Genomic DNA, 27,300 nt, shown 5'->3' on the forward strand with positions numbered 1-27,300 from the left:
TTGCGTACCTCCCAGGTTTAAAGGACCATTAAACTCTGCATTTCGATAACACATAAAGGGCTTTTACGAAAGTGATATTTAGCGCTCCACTTGTAATCTGGCCCAAAATGTTTCATTATTTAAAATGAAACATAATTGCAACATTTATTCATTATTTATTTTGCTTTCTTTTGCTGCAAAATATATCTGAAAATTGTACTTGTTGCACTTTCTTCCAGGTAGGCTTTTAGCTAATTTATCTGAGCTTTTGTTTACCCCCTCCTACCTCACATTCTGTGTACTTATTTGCTTTTTTAAAGTGGATTATCAGTTTTGTATCGACAATCATGTTAGGAAAAGTATTCTTCGCAATAGCAGAGAACATACAAGGTAGTTATATGTCTGTTTATTTAAATACCTTTTAAACCTTAATGGAAAAGAAAAGGGCAAGCTACCCCAATCTCTTTCTTTAAAGGACCACTCAATGCAGTAGAATTACATAATTAACAAGTGCATAATAAAAAGACAATGTAATAGCACTTACTCTAATTTCAAATAAGCAAAAGATTTTTTTTGTGACAAATTTATTTTTTCTCTCTTTTTTCGGCCCCCTATATCATGTGACAAACAGCAGCCAATCAACAACTAGCATACTTATACTCTGTGAGCTTGTGCACATGCTCATTAGGATCTTGTTCCCCAGAAAGTGTGTATATAAAAAGACTGTGCAAAATGTGATAATAGAAGTAAATTGGAAAGTGTCTTAAAACTGCATGATCTATCTGAATAAGGAAAGTTTATTTTGACTTGAGTGTCCCTTTAAATGCACATGTGCAGTTCATATTATATCTACATATTATTTTCTGATTGATTAGCAAGGGTTATTTTGTTCTGGTGGACAGGGAAATCAGTGCAAAGAAAAAAACAAAAAAATATGCTTATTTGACAAAATAAAGCTGCATTATTTGTTGCAAAATTCTTCTCAGATATGAAGGTAAATTGTTATACAGTTTACAATTTGTGTTTAATGTCCCTTTAAATCTCTTCATCCTGTTTCTGGGACAAGGAATCGCCCTAAACAAATGCAAATTGTAAAGCGTTTTAAACAACGCCTATATGGTACAAAAATACAAATTTTTGCAAAGCGAGTTTAAATGAATCGTATCTGCAGTGTGTATTCTAAGAAACTGTTAAAAATAGCTTCTGTTTATTACAGGCTGAGTTTAGCATTCGTATCTAGTGAAAGGTTGTTCCTGACTGCTGTCTAGCGGTACCCAAGAAGAAATGCCAAATATTATCTGAGTTGTGTAGGGAAATCCTACATTAAACATTAAAATCAAAATGAAATTCACTAGAATTTAAAGGGCCATTTAAGTCACAATTAAATGCTTATGGTTTAGATGTAACATTCAATTTTAAGAGACTTTTCAATGTATTTTGGTTATTAAATTTATATTGCTCTGTTATTATTATTATTGGTTATTTGTAGAGCGCCAACAGATTCCGCAGTGCTAATTGGTATTCTTTGTTAAAAAAAAGCATACCTAGGTGGGCTCAGGGACAGCAATGCAGTATTGGGAGCTAGCTGGTGTTTGGTGGTTGCACACATATGCCTTGTATCATTGGCTCCACCAGATGTGTTCAGCTAGCTCCCACTTGTGCATTGCAGTGCTGGAACTAACTAATATTTATATGGGGATAAATCCTTTGATTTGTTTTCCTGACCCAACATTATATGCAAGCAGTAGTGCAATAATACAATGCTCTTACAAATTAGATCATTTTATTTGCACTTTTATGTCCCTTTAAAGAGACATTGTACTGTAAATGTTTTCCTCTTGTTTGTATTCCCAATTATGGGCTAGATTACAAGTGGAGAGCAAATGATCGCTGTCGCTAGAGTGGTAACTTTCCTAGAAGTAAACCTTTTGCGCTTGTCGAGTTGCGCTGGTATTACGAGCTGAAAGTAAAACGTTATAGCTCCAGTGCTAACCCGACGAACGCAAAATGCTGAACTTACACTATTGCGCATGTGATAACCTATTCTCCCCATAGAAGTCAATGGAGAAAAAAAAGCCTAACACCCTACTCGCATGCTAATAAGCCGCTACTCTAATAACCCCTAAAGCACCACATAGCCCACAGCAAAGTCCCCACTACACTATTAACCCCTAAACCACCAGCCCCCACATCGTAAAGTCTTCACTATAATATTAACCCCTAAACCACCAGCTCCCACATCACAAAGTCCCCACTAAACTATTAACCCATAAACCACCAGCCCCACATTGCAAAGTCTTCACTACGCTATTAACCCCTTAACCACCAGCCCCCAGATCGCAAAGTCCCCACTACACTATTAACCCATAAACCACCAACCCCCACATCACAAAGTCTTCACTACACTATTAACCCCTAAACCACCAGCCCCCACATTGCAAAGTCTTCACTACACTATTAGCCCCTAAACATCCAGCCCCCACATCGCAAAGTCCCCACTACACTATTAACCCCTAACCACCAGCCCCCACATCGCAAAGTCTTCACTACACTATTAACCCCTAAACTGCCAGCTCCCACATCACAAAGTCTTCACTACACTATTAACCCCTAACCCGCCAGCCCCACATTGCAAAGTCTTCACTACATTATTAACCCCTAAACCACCAGCCCCCACATTGCACAGTCTTCACAAACACTATTAACCCCTAAACTGCCAGCCCCATATCGCAAAGACCCCACTAAACTATTAACCCATAAACCACCAGCCCTCACATCGCAAAGTCTTCACTATGCTATTAACCCCTAAACCACCAGCCCCCAGATCGCAAAGTCCCCACTACACTATTAACCCATAAAGCACCAGCCCCCACATCACAAAATCTTCACTACACTATTAACCCCCAAACCACCAGCCCCCACATTGCACAGTCTTCACAAACACTATTAACCCCTAAACTGCCAGCCCCCACATCGCAAAGTCCCCACTAAACTATTAACCCATAAACCACCAGCCCCCACATCGCAAAGTCCCCACTACACTATTAACCCATAAACCACCAGCCCCCACATCACAAAATCTTCACTACACTATTAATCCCTAAACTGCTAGCCCCCATATTGCAAAGTCTTCACTACACTATTAACCCTCAAACCACCAGCCCCCACATTGCAAAGTCTTCACTACACTGTTAACCCCTAAACCACCAGCCCCCACATCGCAAAGCCCCCACATTGCAAAGTCTTCACTACACTGTTAACCCCTAAACCACCAGCCCCCACATCTACACTATTAACCCCTAACCACCAGCCCCCACATCCCAAAGTCTTTACAACACTATTAACCCCTAAACCTCCAGCCCCACAACACAAAGTAACCCACTAACATCTAAACCCCCTAACCTAACAACCCCTAAGTTAACCCAAAATAGACTAACCTTTAAAAAAATAAAAACCTGAGAAATTTAAAAATATATCTAACCATACCTTTTTTTTAAAAAAGAAAGCTACCATTAAAAAAATAAAAAAGCCATAACATTACAAAAATAAAAATTCCCTAACATTACAAAAAACCTAACATTATAAAAAATATAAAAAACTACCATTACAAGAAAATAACAAACAAATTACTAAAAATAAAAAATATTCTTAAACCCCCAAATAAAAAACCCACTCCAAAATAAAAATAAAAAACTATTCTAAAACTAAACTACAAATACCCTTTAAAATGGTTAAATACAAAGATAAACACATGTTCATGAGCAACAGGCACAAGATAAATAAAGGGAGAATGTCTAACTACTGTCCACTATTCCAAAGTAGATACAGTAACACATGGGTTTAAATATCAAAAAATTTCAATTAAAATATAAAGTTCTATTTTTACACAGAAAAAATATGATAAAATATATAGAAAAAACTTGTATGCTTTTTGAGTCACCAGCTCCTACTGAGCATGTGAAAGAATTCACAGAATTTACATATATGCATTTGTGATTGGCTGATGGCTGTCACATGGTACAGGGGGAGTGGAAATAGACATAAGTTAAAATTGTCAGGAAAAATAATCTACTACTCATTTTAAGTTCAGACTAAGTGCTATTGCACTGTCTTGTTATGGTGTATTTGTTGATTATGCAAATCTACTGTGTTTACTGATCCTTTAAAGCTGCTCATCTACTGGTAGGTAGACATGCTGGAAGTCCAGTGAGTATAAATATCAATAAACTGATGTAATGCAGTACTATAAATTCCTCAGTATTGACCAGCACATCCCATCTTCACATACCACTTCAATTACTTGGAAATCCCAGTCATTAAAGCAGGGATGGGGAACCTTGGCCCTCCAGATGTTTCAGAACTACATTTCCCATGATGCTCAACTGGACTTCAGAGTGCCTAAGCATCATGGGTAATGTAGTTCTGAAACATCAGGAGTTCCAAGGTTCCCCATTCCGGCATTAAAGGGATGATAAATGCAACAATAAATGCCCCAGAAAATGGTATATCATGTATAATAAATGAAAAGGTTATATCCTTGGACTTCTCAGACAGCAAGCTAGTAACAATTGTTTGACTAACAAAATGGCAGCTTTAAATACAGTTATATAAATGCTTTGAGCTGTTTTAAAGAGAATGCTCCACTACAAACTTCAGTTACATATTTGTAATTGTTTTCTATTGTTTGCATTTTTATAGAATAGCTTTTTGTTGAAATGTTTTGAATAAAAAAACAGTAACAAATATCAAATGTAGAGATATAGAGAAGGCTAAACAGGCTTTGAGAGATAAATACATAAAAACAAGTTGTATGCGCCAGACTGTAATATGTACAAACCGATTCTCTACATTGCTTTGGAATAAAATGTCTAGGGACAGAATTATAATGTCCAGAATTGAACAGAACTTAAAGTTCACAATCAGAATCCAAAACACAACGGAGAACCAAAATTTATGGAAACAAAAATAAATATAGAGATAAAGGTCCTCATGTCATCCATAAACCCATCCTGAGAGCAAAACGTGCAAAAGTATCTTACTGATACCTCTTGTGTATTGAGATTCTTTGGAATGAGTGAGAGCCAAGGTTTCCATATCTCATAAAAGAGGCCCAACTGCAGAAAACATATTTCTCCACATCTATCCTTTTATCTAAAATAACAATTATCCCTCCCCATTAGGAGTGACCTGTCTCCCCCCATCCCTAATTTCTTGCAATTGACAGTTTTATTGCCAGCAATGAATATGCACAGAGATGTGTCTTGGACTTGGCTAACCTCCAAAGATCTAAGTTGAGGAACCCAGTGTTAGGACCAGATTAATCAGGCTTTTCTTGAAGCTACAAAATGTAAAGGTCTTAGACCACAAAGGTTTAATAAGTGAGCAGACCACCAAATATCTATCCCACTCCATCAGGTGGTGCTTTTTTTATCTCAGGTTCAACTGAAAAGTGAAGAATCAAAAACGTTTGCAATGAAGATTCTTAAAAAGCGTCACATAGTGGACACCAGACAACAGGAGCACATTCGATCAGAAAAGCAAATAATGCAAGGAGCTCACTCAGATTTCATTGTAAGGTAAGAATTTTACCTAAGATTAGGAGGTTAATATTTCCTGCGCTGTATGTTTGTATGCTCTTGTAGTCAAAGATGTTCCCCTCAGGAACAGTATGGGTAATAGAAAAGTGGGAGGAGGTAACAAGAGCGCTAGGAAGCTATTACAAACTAATGGAGATAAGATTATGTGTAAGAAGCTCTGTGCTATATTAAAAAACTAAAATATGATAAAAACAATAATGTGCTAGAACAATAATATATTTTTTTGAATTCTCACTATATGTGGAAGAAGATATAAAAATATTATATGGAAAAAAAAGGAAAACAGTGTAAAGTGAAAAAACTGTATATTTATATAAATAAATGGGTCTAGTAATAAATGGACCTAATATAAATTGCACTGTGTAAATAGAATGATATACATCCAATTTTGGATAATGTGTAAGAGTGGTAGGTGGGATCTATCAATGCCAATATGAGACAAAGGAGTGTGGTCAAATATTTGTAAGAAAAATATAATAACATTTATTTTGGCAACATACAACTATGAAAAGAAATCACATATAAATGAGTAGCAAATTTTTAAAACAATATAAATGTAGGTTGGCCAACCAAATAAAATGAATGAATGAGGCTAAAATACAATGATAAAGAACATTTCTTTTTAAAACTTATACTGCTTTTGTTTTATATTAGGCAAAATGGATGATAGGTAAACAGCATATACCAGTACACTGGTGTTGATTTCCTGCTGGGATTTGTAAAGGTTTAATTACCGTGATGGAACCCAGAGTGGTGTTTGCAGCGTGAGCTGATGATTGCAATCTTACTGCGCTCACGTGATGAGGATTCTATGGCAAGCTGAAGTGCTCAAAAATAGCACTGGTAGAATTGTATATCCAAGTAACGGTCCTTGACAGGTGTATTGCAATACATTTTGGCTGACACAGCAGCCTTTTTCAAGCATACACCTGTCAATGAGATATAGGAAATAACATACCAGAAACTCCTAAATTTGTCTATCGAAAAAACAGAAATTTGAAAAACATATTAGCACTGACATTAAAGTATAACCCAAATAGAATAGAAAAAGGGGTCACAGGAGAAACCATCTCAGGATTTTATCCATATGGGATATGTAAGGCATGCCAAAAAAAAATTTTGTTTATTTTGAATCAGACAGGCAAAGAATTCAAAATAAAGAATACTATAAGATGTATGGATAAAAACATTATATACCTAATAGAATGCAAAAAATGTGGGAAACAATATACTGGAGAAATGGAAAGGACTATTAGAGAGCGAATTAGAGAACATATCCTATCAATAGAACATTCAGATGAAGATAGGAACATAGATCTTCCAGTACCTAAACATTTCAGAATATGTAGTAACAGTAATTTAAAATTCTTCCAATTCACAGCTATTTCAAAAATTATGCCCAATAAAAGAGGCAATTTAACTAATAGTCTACTTAAAAGTGAAGCGAAGTGGATTTTTGAACTACAAACACTACGCCCAAAAGACTTGAATATAGACTTCAATCTCAACTGTTTTTTAAAATAATCCTCTAGTAGGTATACAACACCTAACAATCCTACTTAGACACAGACACTATATAATCTTTAGGTAACTGATGCTAAATAATATATCTACAGACATTCTCGATAAAAACAATTCTTAATTTCTTAATTTGCATATTAATCTATCACTATAAACATTAAAGGGTTATCTTCTAACTATGTTTTGAGATACACTAGCGAACTATTTACCTAAAAACGTCTAAAAGTCCTTTTGCATTAATGTTTACAAAATATGTGGAAAAGATATATAAAAAATAATATCTATTATAAAAATAATATCTATCAAAAACATTGTTTTTAAATAAATACAAACATGCTCCTTTTTATCATATATATATATATATATATATATATATATATATATATATATATATATATATATATATATATATATATATATATATACTGTATGTATATATATATATATATATATATATACTGTATTTATATATATATGTATTTTTTATCATATTTTTATCATATATATTTTTCTTTAAATGTATTAGTTCCCACTTTTTAACAAATAGCTCCCTCCTATAACAAATTGTCCTTCAATATGCACTATATGATGTGAATTTTAAAATCCCAGCTCCATAAAGGCACACACTGAAACACTTTAATTGTCTTGTTTTTAATATTGATATTTCTTTATTATCTATACTGATATTTCTTTATTTTCCTTTAAATTTGACTCTCAAATCAGCCTTACATATGGTTAAGAATGTGATAAACTTAATTTATTTATAAATTGAAAAAACGAAACCTAGCTATATTGCTTAGCACAGTATTTTATCATTGAACCAACTGCAGCAAATATCAGCATCTTGCTTGCACACATTATGCCAATTGTTCAATCAACTACTCAAAGCAAGGGTATAAAAAGCCCAATCTCATTGACAGGTGAATGCTTAAAAAACGGCTGCTGTGTCAGCCGAAATGCGTTGCAATACACCTGTCAAGGACCGTTACTTGGATATGCAATTCTACCAGGGCTATTTTTGAGCACTTCAGCTTGCCATAGAATCCTCATCACGTGAGCGCAGTAAGACTGCAATCATCAGCTCACGCTGCAAACACCACTCTGGGTTCCATCACGGTAACTAAACCTTTACAAATCCCAGCAGGAAATCAACATCGGATAACTTTGTTTAAAGTTTCTTCAGGCACTTGGATTAAAATCTGTGCCACATCTTTACAAATGTAGAAAAAATAAGAGGGCGCTGAAGCTAAGATCCCACCACACTTAGTAAAAATATTAAAGACAATGGTTGGAAAATAAATCACTTTACTTAACATATAATCATATAATAATACAAGATAAAGATAAAAGGACAAGAGAAAAAAGGGGACGTCTCCCTTAATAAAATATGAAAAAAAAAAAAAAAAAAATTGAATTGCCACCTTTAAAAGATAAAGTTGTGTGCTAGAGTTAGTAAAAATATTTACTTATATTCAATGAGCGTTATTCATCCAGTAATGATGGCTACACTTTAATGAGTAGCTACTCTTTTGAAACAATGTTCATTGTATGAGCCGATCAAAGAGGAAGACGTGTTACTGTCCATAAAACAGTTATAACATAGAGAAATTGTATTATTATTCCTTGTGTGACTCTCTATGTTATAGTTCAAACAGTCAGAATACACACCTTGGAGTAAAGATGAATAGCGATCTTTTATAAAAACTCACACTTTCGGATGTATAGCAAGTAAGCGATTTCCTCCAATGTTGTTTTGTTTTTTTCACTTGCTGGAGCTGAACCAGGTCAGCGTGTATGGAAACTGCTTGTCAGTGCAATGTGCTTAGCTGAACTGAAATAGAATTAAAATTAATTTTTATACTATTGTCATTTTCAATTTTCTATTCTCTATATTTCTAACTCTTTAATTAGAACACATTGAATTTTTAGAATCAATGAAATTATATAAATGTCTGTGTGATTTTATATACTATTTAAATCAATTTAAAAATTTTTTTTTTCATTTAATATGAAAGACCACCTAAGGTTTTGCCACCTTTACTTCTAATTTATTACAAATTTATATTTCTTTGAGCGCAAAAAATACTTCACCTAATAACATCACACCTCTACAAGCCTCAACATCAATTTCTGGAAAGCAAGTATGATCGTCTGGTCTTAACTAAATATACCACCTTAAGCAAAATCATTAGAAGTTGGGATAAAATTCCACCTTTTACTGGAAAGCGTCACACCAATCAGCACACTTTGAAGAATATTTAAACTCTGTCCCGGGAACATACCGGCATCTTGATAAAGCCCTGTTAACGGGTGAAACGCGTAGACTGATCTCCAGTTGTTCCCCACAAAGGACTGTTATCTTATTTCTTATCTAGGTACCTAGAAGAATTTTTAAACCCGCGCGTGATTCACGCTAAGTGCGGGTCCGTGGATTCCATTTCTCACCTTCGGAAACAAACAGCTAAGCACATTGCACTGACAAGCAGTTTCCATACACGCTGACCTGGTTCAGCTCCAGCAAGTGAAAAAAACAAAACAACATTGGAGGAAATCGCTTACTTGCTATACATCCGAAAGTGTGAGTTTTTATAAAAGATCGCTATTCATCTTTACTCCAAGGTGTGTATTCTGACTGTTTGAACTATAACATAGAGAGTCACACAAGGAATAATAATACAATTTCTCTATGTTATAACTGTTTTATGGACAGTAACATGTCTTCCTCTTTGATCGGCTCATACAATGAACATTGTTTCAAAAGAGTAGCTACTCATTAAAGTGTAGCCATCATTACTGGATGAATAACGCTCATTGAATATAAGTAAATATTTTTACTAACTCTAGCACACAACTTTATCTTTTAAAGGTGGCAATTCAATTTTTTTTTTTTTTTTTTTTTTTTTTTTCATATTTTATTAAGGGAGACGTCCCCTTTTTTCTCTTGTCCTTTTATCTTTATCTTGTATTATTATATGATTATATGTTAAGTAAAGTGATTTATTTTCCAACCATTGTCTTTAATATTTTTACTAAGTGTGGTGGGATCTTAGCTTCAGCGCCCTCTTATTTTTTCTACATTTGTATACTTGTGACAATCTAGGGGTGATTGTTTTTAGAGTGGCCTAGGTCTACTTTAGTTATTAGCGCTATATTTCTGCACTCATCTGTTCCCACATCTTTACAAAGCATGGACACGGAGCTACGCATTGGGTTTGATAAAAACCAGCTGCAAATATTATACATACTAAAAACACTGACTGCAAGTTTAATACTAACAGTGTCAGGCAATCCACTCCTTTCAGGCTTTTATACAATTTAAAGCTGTAAGGTTCATTGTTTTACCGAATTTGGTTACACTTGTACTAAGATTACAGAACAATATTCTTACAAAGTGTACTGGAATATGCCCTGTACCTAAAAGAAATGTTCTTTATCATTGTATTTTAGCCTCATTCAATTATATTTGGTTGGCCAACCTACATTTATATTGTTTTAAAAAATTGCTACTCATTTATATGTGATTTATTTTCATAGTTTTATGTTGCCAAAATAAATGTTATTTTATTTTTCTTACAAATATTTGACTACACTGCTTTGTCTCATATTGGCATTGATAGATTCCACCTACCACTCTTTCACATTATCAAAAATTGGATGTGTATAGTTCTATTTACACAGTGCAATTTATATTAGGTCTATTTATTACTAGACCCATTATTTATATAAATATACAGTTTTTTCCCTTTACACTGTTTTCCTTTTTTCATCCATATAATATTTTTATATCTTCTTCCACATATAGTGAGAAATCAAAAAATATATTATTGTTCTGGCACATTATTGTTTTTATCATATTTTAGTTTTTAATATAGCACAGAGCTTCTTACACATAATCGTATCTCCATTAGTTTGTAATAGCTTCCTAGCGCTCTTGTTACCTCCTCCCACTTTTCTAAGAATTTTACCTAAACAGCATGAGCTTTCAGCTTTGCCCGAGCGGGATGGAGTGGTCTAAAGATTTTATCTAAAGATCATAAGAAAAAAAGGATTATTTCAATATAATAATACATGTATGTAACATTATACTTCACATTTTAATTAGATTTCCTCTAAGTGTTGTGTTTCAGTTTTGAGTTTAATTTGCTACTCAATGTCAAAATTGAACTGTATTGTAAATGAACTCCGTAAGTCTTGCTGTTTTTGTAACCAAGTTCAAACTAAGTCAATGATAAATTAAACAGAAGATTTTTTTTTTATTATTATTGCCAACACAGGTTATACAGAACGTTTAAGGACAGCAAGTATTTATATATGCTGATGGAAGCCTGTCTAGGTGGAGAGCTTTGGACTATACTCAGGGACAGGTAACTTAAAAAACTATATGAGATAGTAAATTTATTTTTGCATTGTAACATTCTTATGATTTGTTACTGAAATCAGAGTTTTCTAACACAAATGAATAGTTATTGTAAATTAGTTGTATTCAAGTAACATAGACTATTTTCTTATTCTTGCATTTTTATATGTTTGTATTGTGGTCTCTAACCTACCTTTGCCTCATTTTATTACCGTCTATATATACAACAAACACACACACACACACATATATATATATATATATATATATGCATATATATATATGCAATATATATATATATATATATATATATATATATATATATATATATATATATATATATATATATATATATATATATATACAAATATAAGGGTAAATATAAGGGTTTTATTAACAAAAATATTTTATTTATTTATTTTGAAAAAAGTATAGAACTTAATTTTATAATATACTTTTGAATAACTCCAAGATTTTTTGTAATAAAAAAATGTAAACAATTTACGTTATTTTGCCCACCCCTGAAAAAATGTAAGATAAGATGAATGTAATTTTAGATAACCAATAATCCCCCATATGAGTTTTTTTTTCTTTATTGTTTCTATAATAGGGTACAATTTAAAAAATATACCATACAATATATTACAATAAAATAATAATTAAAATTATTTTAATAAACAGTCTCTCATGTTAAAGTGAATGTAAATTTTGATGCTAAAGTGCCCGTTTTTTAAAACTTCGATTAAAAACAGGGGCACTTTAATTCATCAAAATTTACATTTCACTCCTGTTGTGAAAAGCCTTACCTTTTAATCTTCACAGCAGCTCCAGCTTCCTCCACCCGTTTCAAAGCCTCTTCCTGGGTCTAAAATGAGGCATCCGGCTTCCTCCAATCATAGCGTTGAATCAGACACTGATTCCCCTGGGGGGAAGCTGTGATTGGAGGATGACCTATCAATCATTTCTGATATCAGAAATAGCTTGTGAGACCAGAGGAAGCTGGAGCTGCTGTGAAGATTAAAAGGTAAGTTTTTTTTCACAACAGGAGTGAAATGTACATTTTGATGAATTAAAGTGCCCCTGTTTTTAATCGAAGTTTTAAAAACTGGGCACTTTAGCATCAAAATTTACATTCACTTTAATTATTTGTTTGTGAAATAATTATACTGCATTATATTGCTGATTCAGTTTTTTCCCCACAACATTTTAACATTTAATTTATTTTATCGGACCACTTCAATTTTTTTTCTAGTAAACTGATATGTAATTCTAATTATTCATAGATTAAAAAACCCTGAAATGACAACTAAATATATGACAAAAGAATGTTACAATCAGCCTCGAAAGAGGCTTTTGAAGTTTAACAGGTAGAAAAGATGAAAGGTGATAGGAGAAATAATATTAGTCTCATTGCCTTGCCTGTCATTAAGGATTTTTGATTTATTGATCAGATAGGAACAAAGCACACTACTGTGTCTGACACCTCATATCACTGCAAACTCAGTAATCAAATAAGAGCTCTGTATTTTCTTTTCTGATATACAAGAGAGAGAGAGAGAGAGAATACAAATTATATATATATATATATATATATATATATATATATATATATAGCTATATATTTGCTGCTGTCCTAGGCACTAATGAATCTTCTTTCTCCCCAAGACCCCAATCTCAACAATTTTATCTTATATTTGGTGCATAGATTTCTTAAAACTGAAGGTAAGCTTAGGAATGGATGTAGGGCTTGTGCACTAGACAACCAATGGTCACTGATTTGTAATAAATTCAGTGAGATATTTAGTGAATAAAACATTAATCTACCTATCTGTGGGAGTAGCTTGAAAAGCATGAAACAAAAATAATTCTCAAAGTTGTCCCATGAAAAAGTAGCAAGCATTTATACAGGCTATAGGAAACGTTTTTTTGGATGTTCTGGATATATGTATTTATATGTGTATTTATGTATTTACAGACATATATACACATATAAACACATAAATACATACGTACACACATATAGACAAATATAGAAGTGCAGACCTTTGCAGTTAAGTAGATGACTACATATTTATGTAATATTCATATTGAATAAAGTGTTATACTGTATGTTTACAATAAATATTTGACATTCCAATGTAATGCACATAGCATAATATGTTTTATATATATATATATATATATATATATATATATATATATATATATATATATATATATATATATATATATATATATATATATATATACTGTATATGTGTATATATCTATGTATGTGTTACAGGTAAAGTCAGAAATCCCCCATCTATACTATTTTTTTTGCCTCTGCCTGGGGGGTTCAAGGAAGGCGCCCTGCCAACCCTCTGGCATCTACCCCAAGTGAACCTTGGGGAATGAGTTGTACAAGGGGGGCTTTGCCCCCCCATGAAACCCCCAGGTGGGGGCAAAAAAGATAGTGAAGATGTGTGAATTACAGTGCATCGTATATATGTTTGATGCAGTGACTCGATGCACTCTGAAAAGATTTATCATGTTACATCAGGCTGGGTAATGCTAGGATTACCCAATTACCCGCAAGATATATATATATATATATATATATATATGTGTAAATATATATGTGTGCTAAAACCCTCAGATATACATAGAAATGTGTATTTATGAATAAAAAGAACATATTCCGGTATGTGAATTATTCATATTTTCATGTAGGGTTAGCACACTTGAGAATATGGTATTGGGTTTGCACGTGAGTAGGATGTTTTTTCCCCCCTTTTTTGCTCCATTGACTTCTACGGGGGACCACGTTATCAAGTGCGTGATATTCTAAGTTTGGCTTTTTATGTGCCTCGGGTTAGAGCGCTAGCGAAAACATTTTACTTACAACTTGTAATATGAGAGCTACCTGATGCGCGCAAAAAGCTTACTTTTAGCAGAGTTTAATGCTCGTCCGGAAGCGTTAAATATCTCTCCACTTGCAATCTGGCCCTGTGCCTATTAACTACATATAAGAAGAATATTAACATATTAGCTGCTATGTAGAACTAGTGACAGTGATTTGGTTAACAGGAAATGACTTACATATAAATACCTATTTAGAAGAATGTGATATAAGAATTGTAAACATTCATTTTGAATGTAAGAAACTAGAAATTAGAAGTGAACCCTGTAAACTTCACAACCCTGCTTTACAACTGGCGTTGCCGAAGTTTGTAGTAATTTTTTTTTAAATTTATGCAAGTTTTTATAAAACTTTACTACTCTAGTACCAAGTTTGAATTGGCTCCTCTATTTAAAGGGACACTCAATCAAATTAAATTTTCATTATTCAGATAGAGCATGCCATTTTAAACAACTTTCCAATATACTTCCATTAACTAAATGTGCACAGTCTTTTTATATTTAAACTTTTTAAGTCACCAGCTCCTACTGAGCATGTGCAAGAATAAGTGTGTATGCATTTGTGAGTGGCTGATGGATGTCACATGGTACGTGTATGCATTTGTGATTGACTAATGGCTGTCACATGGTACAGGGGGAGTGGAAAAAGACATAACTTTTAAAATTTTCAGAAAAAAAAATCTACTACTCATTTGAAGTTCATATTAAGTGCTATTGCATTGTTTTGTTATCTTGCAATTGTTGATTTTGCAAATCTACTGTGTTGACTGGTCCTTTAAGTAGAAGGAGGGGTTTGGCCATTGAAAAACAATTTGGCTGTTAATGTATTCTGAAAGCTTTCATTCTTGATTGGTATGTTACTTTAAAAATAACAAATAAAGTTGTGTAATTACAATGCTTTGTATGTCCCTTTCACAACTCCTTAAATATATCCCCAGTGTTAATTAAAATGTATGTTATGATCCCAGATGACCTATATATTTTATTAGTATTTATTTCTTTGAAAATATAAATGTTTATTGAACGGACCATATGGTTTCATGATCAATGGAGAGCAAGTAATCATTTCTAAAACAGAAACATGAAAGGCTGATAAACATTTTTTTTTTCATTAGCAGTTAAGCAAGATTCAATGAGCACAACTTTTAAAATTACCCCAGAGCTATTTATTTTTGTTTTCAGTTTTCTATATGCTGCTATCCTTAATTAAGGTCAAATAATGAACAAATGCAATTATCTCATGATTGTCAGGTTTGACATATCTTTGAAGTAGAATGCATTCAGGGAATAGTCATTACATTTTTTAATAATATACTTATTTTTGCTGTGGCTTAGGAAAAACATATTTTCTTTCTTTTCTTTTCTTTTTTTAATACATTTGAACTAATAAATAAAACATACCACTATACATTCTATTGTAATATTTACCAATTTTAATTTGAAAAATGTATGCTTTTTAAATAATCTATCTCAATCTACACATGTTCAGCTATTTTAACAAATTTACAGCTAGATTACGAGTTTTGCGTTATGAGGGGTGCGGTGCTAACTTGAACGTTATTGTCACCGCTCACTTACCTACAGCGCTAGTATTACAGGTTTTCATAAACCCGGCATTATTAAGCAAGAAGTGAGCGTAGAGCAAAATTGTGCTCCATACCGCACTCCAATACCAGCGCTGCTTAAGTCAGCGGTGAGCTGGTTTTGCGTGCTCGTGCACAATTTCCCCATAGACATCAATGGGGAGAGCCAGCTGAAAAAAAGTCTAACACCTGCAATAAAGCAGCGTAAAGCTCCATAACGCAGCCCCATTGATTCCTATGAGGAAACTAAATTTATGTTTACACCTAACACCCTAACATGAACCCCAAGTCTAAACACCCCTAACCTTACACTTATTAACCCCTAATCTGCCGCCCCCGACATCGCCGACACCTACATTATACATATTAACCCCTAATCTGCCCCTCCGGACATCGCCAAGCCGGCAGAAGTAGTCCTCCAGACGGGCAGAAGTCTTCATCTAGACGGCATCTTCTATCTTCATCTATCCGGCGCGGAGCAGTTCCATCTTCAAGAAATCCAGCCCGGAGCATCCTCTTCAAACGAAGTCTCCTACCCGAATGAATGTTTCTTTAAGTGACGTCATCCAAGATGGCGTCCCTTGAATTCTGATTGGCTGATAGAATTCTATCAGCCAATCGGAATTAAAGGTGGAAAACATCCTATTGGCTGATGCAATCAGCCAATAGGATTGAGCTTCAATCCTATTGGCTGATCCGATCAGCCAATAGGATTGAGCTTGCATTGTATTGGCTGATTGGAACAGCCAATAGAATGCAAGCTCAATCCTATTGGCTGATTGGATCAGCCAATAGAATTGAAGCTCAATCCTATTGGCTGATTGCATTATCCAATAGGATTTTTTCCACCTTTAATTCCGATTGGCTGATAGAATTCTATCAGCCAATCAGAATTCAAGGGACGCCATCTTGGATGACGTCACTTAAAGAAACATTCATTCGGGAAGGAGACTTCGTTTGAAGAGGATGCTCCGCGCCGGATGTCTTGAAGATGAACCCGCTCTGCGCCGGATGGATGAAGATAGAAGATGCCATCTGGATGAAGATTTCTGCCCGTCTGCAGGACCACTTCTGCCGACTTTGATGAAGACTTCTCCCGGCTTCGTTGAGGACTTCTTGCCCCTTTGCTAAGGACTTCTCCGGGCTTCGTTGAGGATGGATGTCCGGTCTTCAAAACTGTAAGTGGATCTTCGGGGGTTAGTGTTAGGTTTTTAAGGGTTTATTGGGTGGGTTTTAGTTTTAGATTAGGGCTTTTGGACAATAGAAAAAGAGCTAAATGCCCTTTTAGGGGCAATGCCCATCCAAATGCCCTTTTCAGGGCAATGGGGAGCTTAGGTTTTTTTAGTTAGGATTTTATTTGGGGGGTTGGTTGTGTAGGTGGTTGGTGGGTTTTACTGTTGGGGGGTGTTTGTATTTTTTTTTACAGGTAGGTAAAAGAGCTGATTTCTTTGGGACAATGCCCTGCAAAAGGCCCTTTTAAGGGCTATTGGTAGTTTAGTTTAGGCTAGGTTTTTTTTTATTTTGGGGGGGCTTTTTATTTTGATAGGGCTATTAGATTAGGTGTAATTAGTTTAAATATCTGATGATGTCTTTTTTATTTTGTGTAATTTAGTGTTTGTTTTTGTAATTTAGGTAATTTTATTTAATTTAGGTAATTTATTTAATTGTAGTTTAAGGTTAGGTGTTAGTGTAACTCAGGTTAGGTTTTATTATACAGGTAAATTTGAATTTATTTTAGCTAGGTAGTTAGTAAATAGTTAATAACTATTTAGTAACTATTCTACCTAATTAAAAAAAATACAAACTTGCCTGTAAAATAAAAATAAACCCTAAGCTAGATACAATGTAACTATTAGTTATATTGTAGCCATTTTAGGGTTTATTTTATAGGTAAGTATTTAGTTTTAAATAGCAATAATTTAGGTAATGATAGTAATTTTTATTTAGATTTATTTTAATTATATTTAAGTTAGTGGGTGTTAGGGTTAGACTTAGGTTTAGGGGTTAATAAATTTAGTATAGTGGCGGTGACGTTGGGGGCGGCAGATTAGGTGTTAATAACTGTAGGTAGGTGGCGGCGATGTTAGGCGTTGGCAGATTAGGGGTTAATAATATTTAACTAGTGTTTGCGATGCGGGAGTACAGCGGTTTAGGGGTTAATATGTTTATTATAGTGACAGCGATGTCCGGAGTGGCAGCAGATTAGGGGTTAATAAGTATAATGTAGGTGTTGGCGATGTCGGGGGCGGCAGATTAGGGATTAATAATATTTAACTAGTGTTTGAGATGCGGGAGTGCGGCGGTTTAGGGGTTAATATGTTTATTCTAGTGGCGGCGATGTTGGGAGCGGCAGATTAGGGTTTAATCATTTTATTTTAGTGTTTGCAATGCGGGAGGGCCTCGGTTTAGGGGTTTATAGGTAGTTTATGGGTGTTAGTGTACTTTTTAACACTTTAGTGATGAGTTTTATGCTACAGCTCTGTAATGTAAAACTCATAACTTCTGACTTGAATGCGTTACGAATCTTGCGGGATAGGCTGTACCGCTCCCTTTTTGGCCTCCCAGAAAAAGCTTGTAATATTGGCGCTATCGAAGTCCCATTGAAAAAAAGAATTTACGCAAATTGCGTAAGTTAATTTGCGGTGCCCCTAAACCTGCAAGGCTCGTAATACCAGCTGTAGTGAAAAAGCAGCGTTATGAGCCTTAACGCTGCTTTTTTACTCATACCGCAAAACTCGTAATCTAGCAGTTATTTTTTTAATAACATATATTAAACAATCTATAATAAACTTGAATGCCTAAACAATAGAGGAACCCTAAATTTAAATGTGTGTATTTGTAGGCAGAAAACTAGTCAAACAAACTTTCTTTTTTGTAATAACCTATATAAAAATATAAATAAAATAAGTTAAAGCACTTTTTAAAATTTGGTTAAAATACAAGTTAACATAAAAACTCTGTTTTGACGTACAATAAGAAAACCATATATTAGTATTTAAAGGGCCACTGTAAGTAAATATTTTCTATGCCTGTTACTAACTAACTACCCCAAATACACTTTTTATCAATAGCATTTCATTAACATATCTCTACCGTATATCAGAAATCTTGTCTGCAAATTTAATTGTTTTCCAAACCCACTCCCTGGGTATCCTTTGCTCTGTACCAATCCGTTTACAATACCTAGGTTTCAAAATGGCGCTTTAAACACAAAGTTATTGGTTTAAGTATTTTGAACATGCAGTGCTGAAAATAGTGGGCAGGATAACGTGACATCATCGGCGAATAAAAGATATAACTTTTAGAACGTTATGAAACTTCGTTTTGGAGAAAATATAGGTCAGTAGGTTTTAATTAATGTTTATTAACTTTAATATGTTAGTTGTTTAGCTTAAAAATTATAACAGAAAGTAATCCTTTAATGTTGCATTAATCTAATTAAAAGGGAACAAATCCAGTGTGTGGTCACATTTTCATATTAGTTTTTTTTTTTTTTTTTTTAAAGATCCCACACTAAAGATTTAAATTTTACTAATTCTACAAAATATAGAACTATTGCAGTCCTGTGGTTATTTTCTGCCACATGCATCTTTACTACCGGCTAGAACCAGTTATTTATATTTAACCCTTTATGTTTACTTAACAGCCCACCTCCCTCCTCCCACAAATTTCTAATATAAAATGTAAGGATTAAAAAATGTACAATTTAAACTTTCATTCCACTGTGACATCTTCTCTGATGCTGAGAAATGCAATGCAAAATATAAAATATAAAAAAAAGTCATTATTTTTTCCACTAGCTACATCTGTTGAACTAACGCCAGACTTTACGCCAATTCGCATAACTTTGCATATGTTACAAGTCCTGGTGCAGTTCAAAGAAGCCAATGCTCCTGATTCATTCAATTAATCTCAGCACCTAATCTAATTAGTTAAACTAGCCCTAGTGTTTTCCTCTGTTAGCATTATAAAGAGCCGGGAACACAACTACAGTAGTTACAGAATACATGCTGATTAAAAAGGACAGTGTTATCTAATGTTTGTTTCCCTCCCATCGCTTTGTAACTTTCTAGCCTGTCACAGTCCTCATCTTCTTTGTTCATAAAAGAAGTAGGGTAAACATTATGTCCTTTTATTTTGAATATAAAATGAGCTACCTTGTATTAAAACAATTGCTTGAGACTTTTAACCAAGTGTGGGACGAAAATTTTAAAGATGTAGGAATTCAACAAAATAATCCTAAAAATGTATTTGAATGGGGGAGAATATTTTTTAAAATTTTAAGAAGTTTAATTTATAAATGCAAGGTTCCAAGATTTAAAAAAAATCCAATTAAATTAGGGGTAGGGAAACAATGACTCTATCATAATGCATTGATTGCATAAAAATAGTACATTTCCTAAAATATGTTATATATGTATTTGTGTGTATAAATATGTTATAAATCCTGAGGTTCTACTAAAATAGGCCTTAGTCTTTTTTATGGTGTTGTTACTATTTAGTGCACTTAAACAATTGACAACACTTATATTCCTAAAGAACAAACTACGGCCTAGATTTGGAGTTTGGCGGTAGATGGGTTGTTAACGCTACGCAGGCTTTTTTCTGGCCGCACCATAAAATTAACTCTGGTATCGAGAGTCCAAAAAAATGCTGCGTTAGGCTCCAAAAAAGGAGCGTAGAGCATTTTTACCGCAAATGCAACTCTCGATACCAGAGTTGCTTACGGACGCGGCCAGCCTCAAAAACGTGCTTGTGCACGATTCCCCCATAGGAAACAATGGGGCTGTTTGTGCTGAAAAAAAACCTAACACCTGCAAAAAAGCCGCGTTCAGCTCCTAACGCAGCCCCATTGTTTCCTATGGGGAAACACTTCCTACGTCTGCACCTAACACTCTAACATGTACCCCGAGTCTAAACACCCCTAGCCTTACACTTATTAACCCCTAATCTGCCGCCCCCGCTATCGTTGACCCCTGCATTATATTATTAACCCCTAATCTGCCGCTCCGTAAACCGCCGCAATTTACATTATCCCTATGTACCCCTAATCTGCTGCCCCTAACACCGCCGACCCCTATATTATATTTATTAACCCCTAATCTGCCCCCCACAACGTCGCCTCCACCTGCCTACACTTATTAACCCCTAATCTGCTGAGCGGACCGCACCGCTACTATAATAAATGTATTAACCCCTAATCCGCCTCACTAACCCTATAATAAATAGTATTAACCCCTAATCTGCCCTCCCTAACATCGCCGACACCTAACTTCAATTATTAACCCCTAATCTGACGACCGCAGCTCACCGCTACTATAATAAATGGATTAACCCCTAAAGCTAAGTCTAACCCTAACACTAACACCCCCCTAACTTAAATATAATTTAAATCTAACGAAATTAATTAACTCTTATTAAATAAATTATTCCTATTTAAAGCTAAATACTTACCTGTAAAATAAATCCTAATATAGCTACAATATAAATTATAATTACATTGTAGCTATTTTAGGATTAATATTTATTTTACAGGCAACTTTGTAATTATTTTAACCAGGTACAATAGCTATTAAATAGTTAAGAACTATTTAATAGCTACCTAGTTAAAATAATTACAAAATTACCTGTAAAATAAATCCTAACCTAAGTTATAATTAAACCTAACACTACCCTATCAATAAATTAATTAAATAAAATACCTACAATTACCTACAATAAAACCTAACACTACACTATCAATAAATAAATTAAATACAATTCCTACAAATAACTACAATTACATAAACTAACTAAAGTACAAAAAATAAAAAATAACTAAGTTACAAAAAATAAAAAAATATTTACAAACATAAGAAAAATATTACAACAATTTTAAACTAATTACACCTACTCTAAGCCCCTAATAAAATAACAAAGAGCCCCAAAATAAAAAAATGCCCTACCCTATTCTAAATTAATAAAGTTAAAAGCTCTTTTACCTTACCAGCCCTGAACAGGGCCCTTTGCGGGGCATGCCCCAAGAAAATCAGCTCTTTTGCCTGTAAAAAAAACCATACAATACCCCCCCCAACATTACAACCCACCACCCACATACCCCTAATCTAACCCAAACCCCCCTTAAATAAACCTAACACTAAGCCCCTGAAGATCTTCCTACCTTGTCTTCACCTCAACAGGTATCACCGATCCGTCCTGGCATCCGGTGCTGAAGAGGTCCAGAAGAGGTTCCAAAGTCTTCCTCCTATCCGGCAAGAAGAGGACATCCGGACCGGCAAACATCTTCATCCAAGCGGCATCTTCGATCTTCTTCCATCCGGTGCGGAGCAGGTCCATCTTGAAGCAGCCGACGCGGATCCATCCTCTTCTTCCGGCGTCTCCCGACGAATGACGGTTCCTTTAAGGGACGTCATCCAAGATGGCGTCCCTCGAATTCCGATTGGCGGAATTAAGGTAGGAATATTCTGATTGGCTGATGGAATCAGCCAATCAGAATCAAGTTCAATCCGATTGGCTGATCCAATCAGCCAATCAGATTGAGCTCGCATTCTATTGGCTGTTCCGATCAGCCAATAGAATGCGAGCTCAATCTGATTGGCTGATTGGATCAGCCAATCGGATTGATCTTGATTCTGATTGGCTGATTCCATCAGCCAATCAGAATATTCCTACCTTAATTCCGAATGGCTGATAGAATCCTATCAGCCAATCGGAATTCGAGGGACGCCATCTTGGATGACGTCCCTTAAAGGAACCGTCATTCATCGGGAGACGCCGGAAGAAGAGGATGGATCCGCGTCGGCAGCTTCAAGATGGACCCGCTCCGCACCGGATGGAAGAAGATCGAAGATGCCGCTTGGATGAAGATGTTTGCCGGTCCGGATGTCCTCTTCTTGCCGGATAGGAGGAAGACTTTGGAGCCTCTTCTGGACCTCTTCAGCACCGGATGCCAGGACGGATCGGTGATACCTGTTGAGGTGAAGACAAGGTAGGAAGATCTTCAGGGGCTTAGTGTTAGGTTTATTTAAGGGGGGTTTGGGTTAGATTAGGGGTATGTGGGTGGTGGGTTGTAATGTTGGGGGGGGTATTGTATGTTTTTTTTTACAGGCAAAAGAGCTGATTTTCTTGGGGCATGCCCCGCAAAGGGCCCTGTTCAGGGCTGGTAAGGTAAAAGAGCTTTTAACTTTATTAATTTAGAATAGGGTAGGGCATTTTTTTATTTTGGGGGTCTTTGTTATTTTATTAGGGGGCTTAGAGTAGGTGTAATTAGTTTAAAATTGTTGTAATATTTTTCTTATGTTTGTAAATATTTTTTTATTTTTTGTAACTTAGTTATTTTTTATTTTTTGTACTTTAGTTAGTTTATGTAATTGTAGTTATTTGTAGGAATTGTATTTAATTTATTTATTGATAGTGTAGTGTTAGGTTTTATTGTAGGTAATTGTAGGTATTTTATTTAATTAATTTATTGATAGGGTAGTGTTAGGTTTAATTATAACTTAGGTTAGGATTTATTTTACAGGTAATTTTGTAATTATTTTAACTAGGTAGCTATTAAATAGTTCTTAACTATTTAATAGCTATTGTACCTGGTTAAAATAATTACAAAGTTGCCTGTAAAATAAATATTAATCCTAAAATAGCTACAATGTAATTATAATTTATATTGTAGCTATATTAGGATGTATTTTACAGGTAAGTATTTATCTTTAAATAGGAATAATTTATTTAATAAGAGTTAATTAATTTCGTTAGATTTAAATTATATTTAAGTTAGGGGGGTGTTAGTGTTAGGGTTAGACTTACCTTTAGGGGTTAATACATTTATTATAGTAGCGGTGAGCTCCGGTCGGCAGATTAGGGGTTAATAATTGAAGTTAGGTGTCGGCGATGTTAGGGAGGGCAGATTAGGGGTTAATACTATTTATGATAGGGTTAGTGAGGCGGATTAGGGGTTAATAACTTTATTATAGTAGCGCTCAGGTCCGCTCGGCAGATTAGGGGTTAATAAGTGTAGGCAGGTGTCGGCGACGTTGAGGGGGGCAGATTAGGGGTTAATAAATATAATATAGGGGTCGGCGGTGTTAGGGGCAGCAGATTAGGGTTACATAGCTATAATGTAGGTGGCGGCGCTTTGCGGTCGGCAGATTAGGGGTTAATTATTGTAAGTAGCTGGCGGCGACGTTGTGGGGGGCAGGTTAGGGGTTAATAAATATAATACAGGGGTCGGCGGTGTTAGGGGCAGCAGATTAGGGGTACATAAGTATAACGTAGGTGGCGGTCGGCAGATTAGGGGTTAAAAAATTTTAATCGAGTTGCGGCGATGTGGGGGGACCTCAGTTTAGGGGTACATAGGTAGTTTATGGGTGTTAGTGTACTTTAGGGTACAGTAGTTAAGAGCTTTATGAACCGGCGTTAGCCCAGAAAGCTCTTAACTCCTGCTTTTTTCCTGCGGCTGGAGTTTTGTCGTTAGATTCTAACGCTCACTTCAGAAACGACTCTAAATACCGGCGTTAGAAAGATCCCATTGAAAAGATAGGATACGTAATTTACGTAAGGGGATCTGCGGTATGGAAAAGTCGCGGCTGAAAAGTGAGCGTTAGACCCTATTTTGAGTGACTCCAAATACCGGCGGTAGCCTAAAACCAGCGTTAGGAGCCTCTAACGCTGGTTTTCACGGCTACCGCCAAACTCTAAATCTAGGCCTACATTTTTTATAGATTGTTGTAAAAAAAATGAGCACACTACACACTGTAAAGTTTCTCTTTTTTAAAAAATAATTAAATCTTCCCCTGGCCACCTGCTACTTTGTATCATTACGATGGTTATTAAATTAGTTTTTATTTTTTTTAAATTTTATAAAAAAAGCTTTTAAATAAATAAACTTGTATGTAAATGGTTAGTGAAAAAAACACATTATTTATATAAAGTTTTTTTTTATTATTAAATATTATTTAAAAGTTGTATTTACTTAAAGTGTTCTTTTATGACAGGTACTATGTTAATACTTTATAGCTTCTGTTATTGTGGTAACATTTCTATGAACACTTGTTAATAATGTACAAAAGTTATATTACGGCATTTAGTTTAAGAAGCTATATTTTATTTATCTCTGCATTGTGTCTTTCCCAATTATTATCCTTTTGACAACAATTCAACAGCAAAGCAACCCCAGGAATTACTCAAACTGTGTACAAGTATGAACTTTATTCTGCTACTTATTACGTTATTGTGTCTTAACACCAATATGTACACAAGTCCTCTATCAAGGCCTTAGCACTTGTTTTGTCATATCTCATTGCACATAAACCAATCAAAATAAAATTTAAATTCAATAAACTCATATTGGTCTGTGCAAAATTATACAGGACGTTGTTGTACGCATGGGCTGTACATATTGGTTAACACACATATAATTAACTGATGTGTATTCATTTTGTATTTTTTTATTTTTTTGTCTGACATCATTTGTGTCTTGTCCTGAATATTCATCTGTAGCATTTTTATATATTTTTTTTTTTATGATGTTTTTGTTACTTTTTTAATCCAAATTGCACTCTGGTCAGTTCATTTAGATAAAAGTCAAGTTACATATGTCTTGTCTTGTTTTGTTTTTGTTTTATCTCACTATGGGTATAAGAGAAGGGTTATATATTAAAGACACTAGAACATGCTGGGATGCTTACTAAAGAACCATACTTGAGTTGCTCCTATGCTAATCTAATCTACTGATCTAGAGGCATAGCCCACAATTGCTAATTACACATAACAAAAAATGGTGCTCTTTATAGTACAGTATATTAAAACAACTATAACCTCACCTGCTAGTATACTTTAGAAGTAGGTCATATCTGCATATGTGTTGTGAATCCAACTGGTAATGTCCTTAAAAAAGCAAAACATATAGATCAAATGTTAAAAAAATCAAGATTTTAATGGTAATTTGAAAGTAGAGAGCATAAAGGAAAAAAAACTAACAAACATACAAATATAAACCTCTATATAATCAAAACAGTTTAGTATTGTGCTACTAATAAAGCAATAAAAAGGTTTATTTGTGTTGGCTACACTGATTATACACAAATATTGTTAAGGACATATCTACATGGGTGCTGAAATGTAGTACATTTTAATTTACCATGTACAATTTTTGTGAATTGTTATAGGAGCATTATAGGTAAACTTGATAAGAGTATTTGTTGGTGTACACTACATAGAGAAAACCAACCACCATACTTGTACTAGAAGTGTATATCCTCTGGCTTCTGCTGATAGTAAACAGCCAAAATGTCCTGTACAAAGAGAGGGCCTTACCACTGCCTTTGCCCAGGAGACTAGCGAGTTCTAGTTAAGACCCCAAGTTAGTATAATTAACTTCAAATCAGATATGAGTTTAGTGGAGAGCATGCTGACAACATGTATCGGTACTTTCATTGTACTTGTATTCATTACATAATTATGTTCATTACATAAGTTGATACATTCAGTAATGTTTTATCATTGTATTGAGTTCTGTTTATACCTTAGACAGACATTGAAGCTCTGAACTAAGGTCATTCAACAGCAGTTGCGTTGAATGAATACTTTTTTTTTTTTTAACATTGTGTGATTCAAATTTCTTCCTAGTGTTAATGATTCACAACTAAGAGGTGCTTATTACTTTATCATTTTTTGCAGAGGTTCATTTGAAGATTCTACAACAAGATTCTACACAGCTTGTGTAGTAGAGGCGTTTGCCTACCTGCATTCCAAAGGAATTATATATAGAGACCTTAAACCAGAAAACCTAATTCTGGACCATCGAGGTTATGCAAAACTGGTAAGTGATCAAAATCTTATATGTGCAGGAAAATATTATTTTGTGGCTCAGATAGTTTATGCTCAAACAAATAAAGTCACTTCCATGACTGCTTACCTCTCCAGGTGTACTGAATAGCAGAAGGACTCCTGACTGTGATTCCCTCTGATACAGCATGTGCTATGTTTTGGGGAGCGCCCAACCCCGTCCTCTTGCTATTGACACTCCAAAAAAACACCTGAGATGCCGATCCGTGTCATTGCGGAATGTCTCTGGAATTGACAACACTGGCTACAAGACTCAGTTTTAAAAAACAAGTCTTTAAAACGCTAAAATGCTACAAACAATCCAACCGCTCACAGGGATGACCACCTGTCGCATTTCGTGCCATTATTGGAACTTTCTCATATGCACCAGATGGGCATTCCTGTGAGCGGTTGGATTGTTGGTAGCAATTTGCTTTTTAATCATGTCTTAATAAAGATTAATTTATTAACACAGAGCCTTGTAGCCAGTGGTGCCTCAGTGCTAGAGACATTCCACACTGACACGGATGGGCAGCTT

At 34.6% G+C, this 27,300-nt stretch overlaps 1 protein-coding gene across 3 annotated transcripts in view; it reads left to right on the forward strand.

Moving 5' to 3' along the window:
- PRKG1 (protein kinase cGMP-dependent 1) overlaps positions 1-27,300 on the forward strand; it is a 1,360,211-nt gene that overhangs the window by 1,315,128 nt on the left and 17,783 nt on the right. For all 3 annotated transcript variants that reach the window (XM_053692228.1, XM_053692227.1, XM_053692229.1), the window contains 3 exons: positions 5,416-5,555; positions 11,372-11,461; positions 26,616-26,757. In XM_053692228.1, coding sequence (XP_053548203.1) covers positions 5,416-5,555; positions 11,372-11,461; positions 26,616-26,757 — 372 coding nt within the window. The remainder of the gene's footprint in view (positions 1-5,415; positions 5,556-11,371; positions 11,462-26,615; positions 26,758-27,300) is intronic.

Source organism: Bombina bombina, chromosome 9 (assembly GCF_027579735.1).
Source record: "Bombina bombina isolate aBomBom1 chromosome 9, aBomBom1.pri, whole genome shotgun sequence".
Lineage (NCBI taxonomy): Eukaryota > Metazoa > Chordata > Amphibia > Anura > Bombinatoridae > Bombina > Bombina bombina.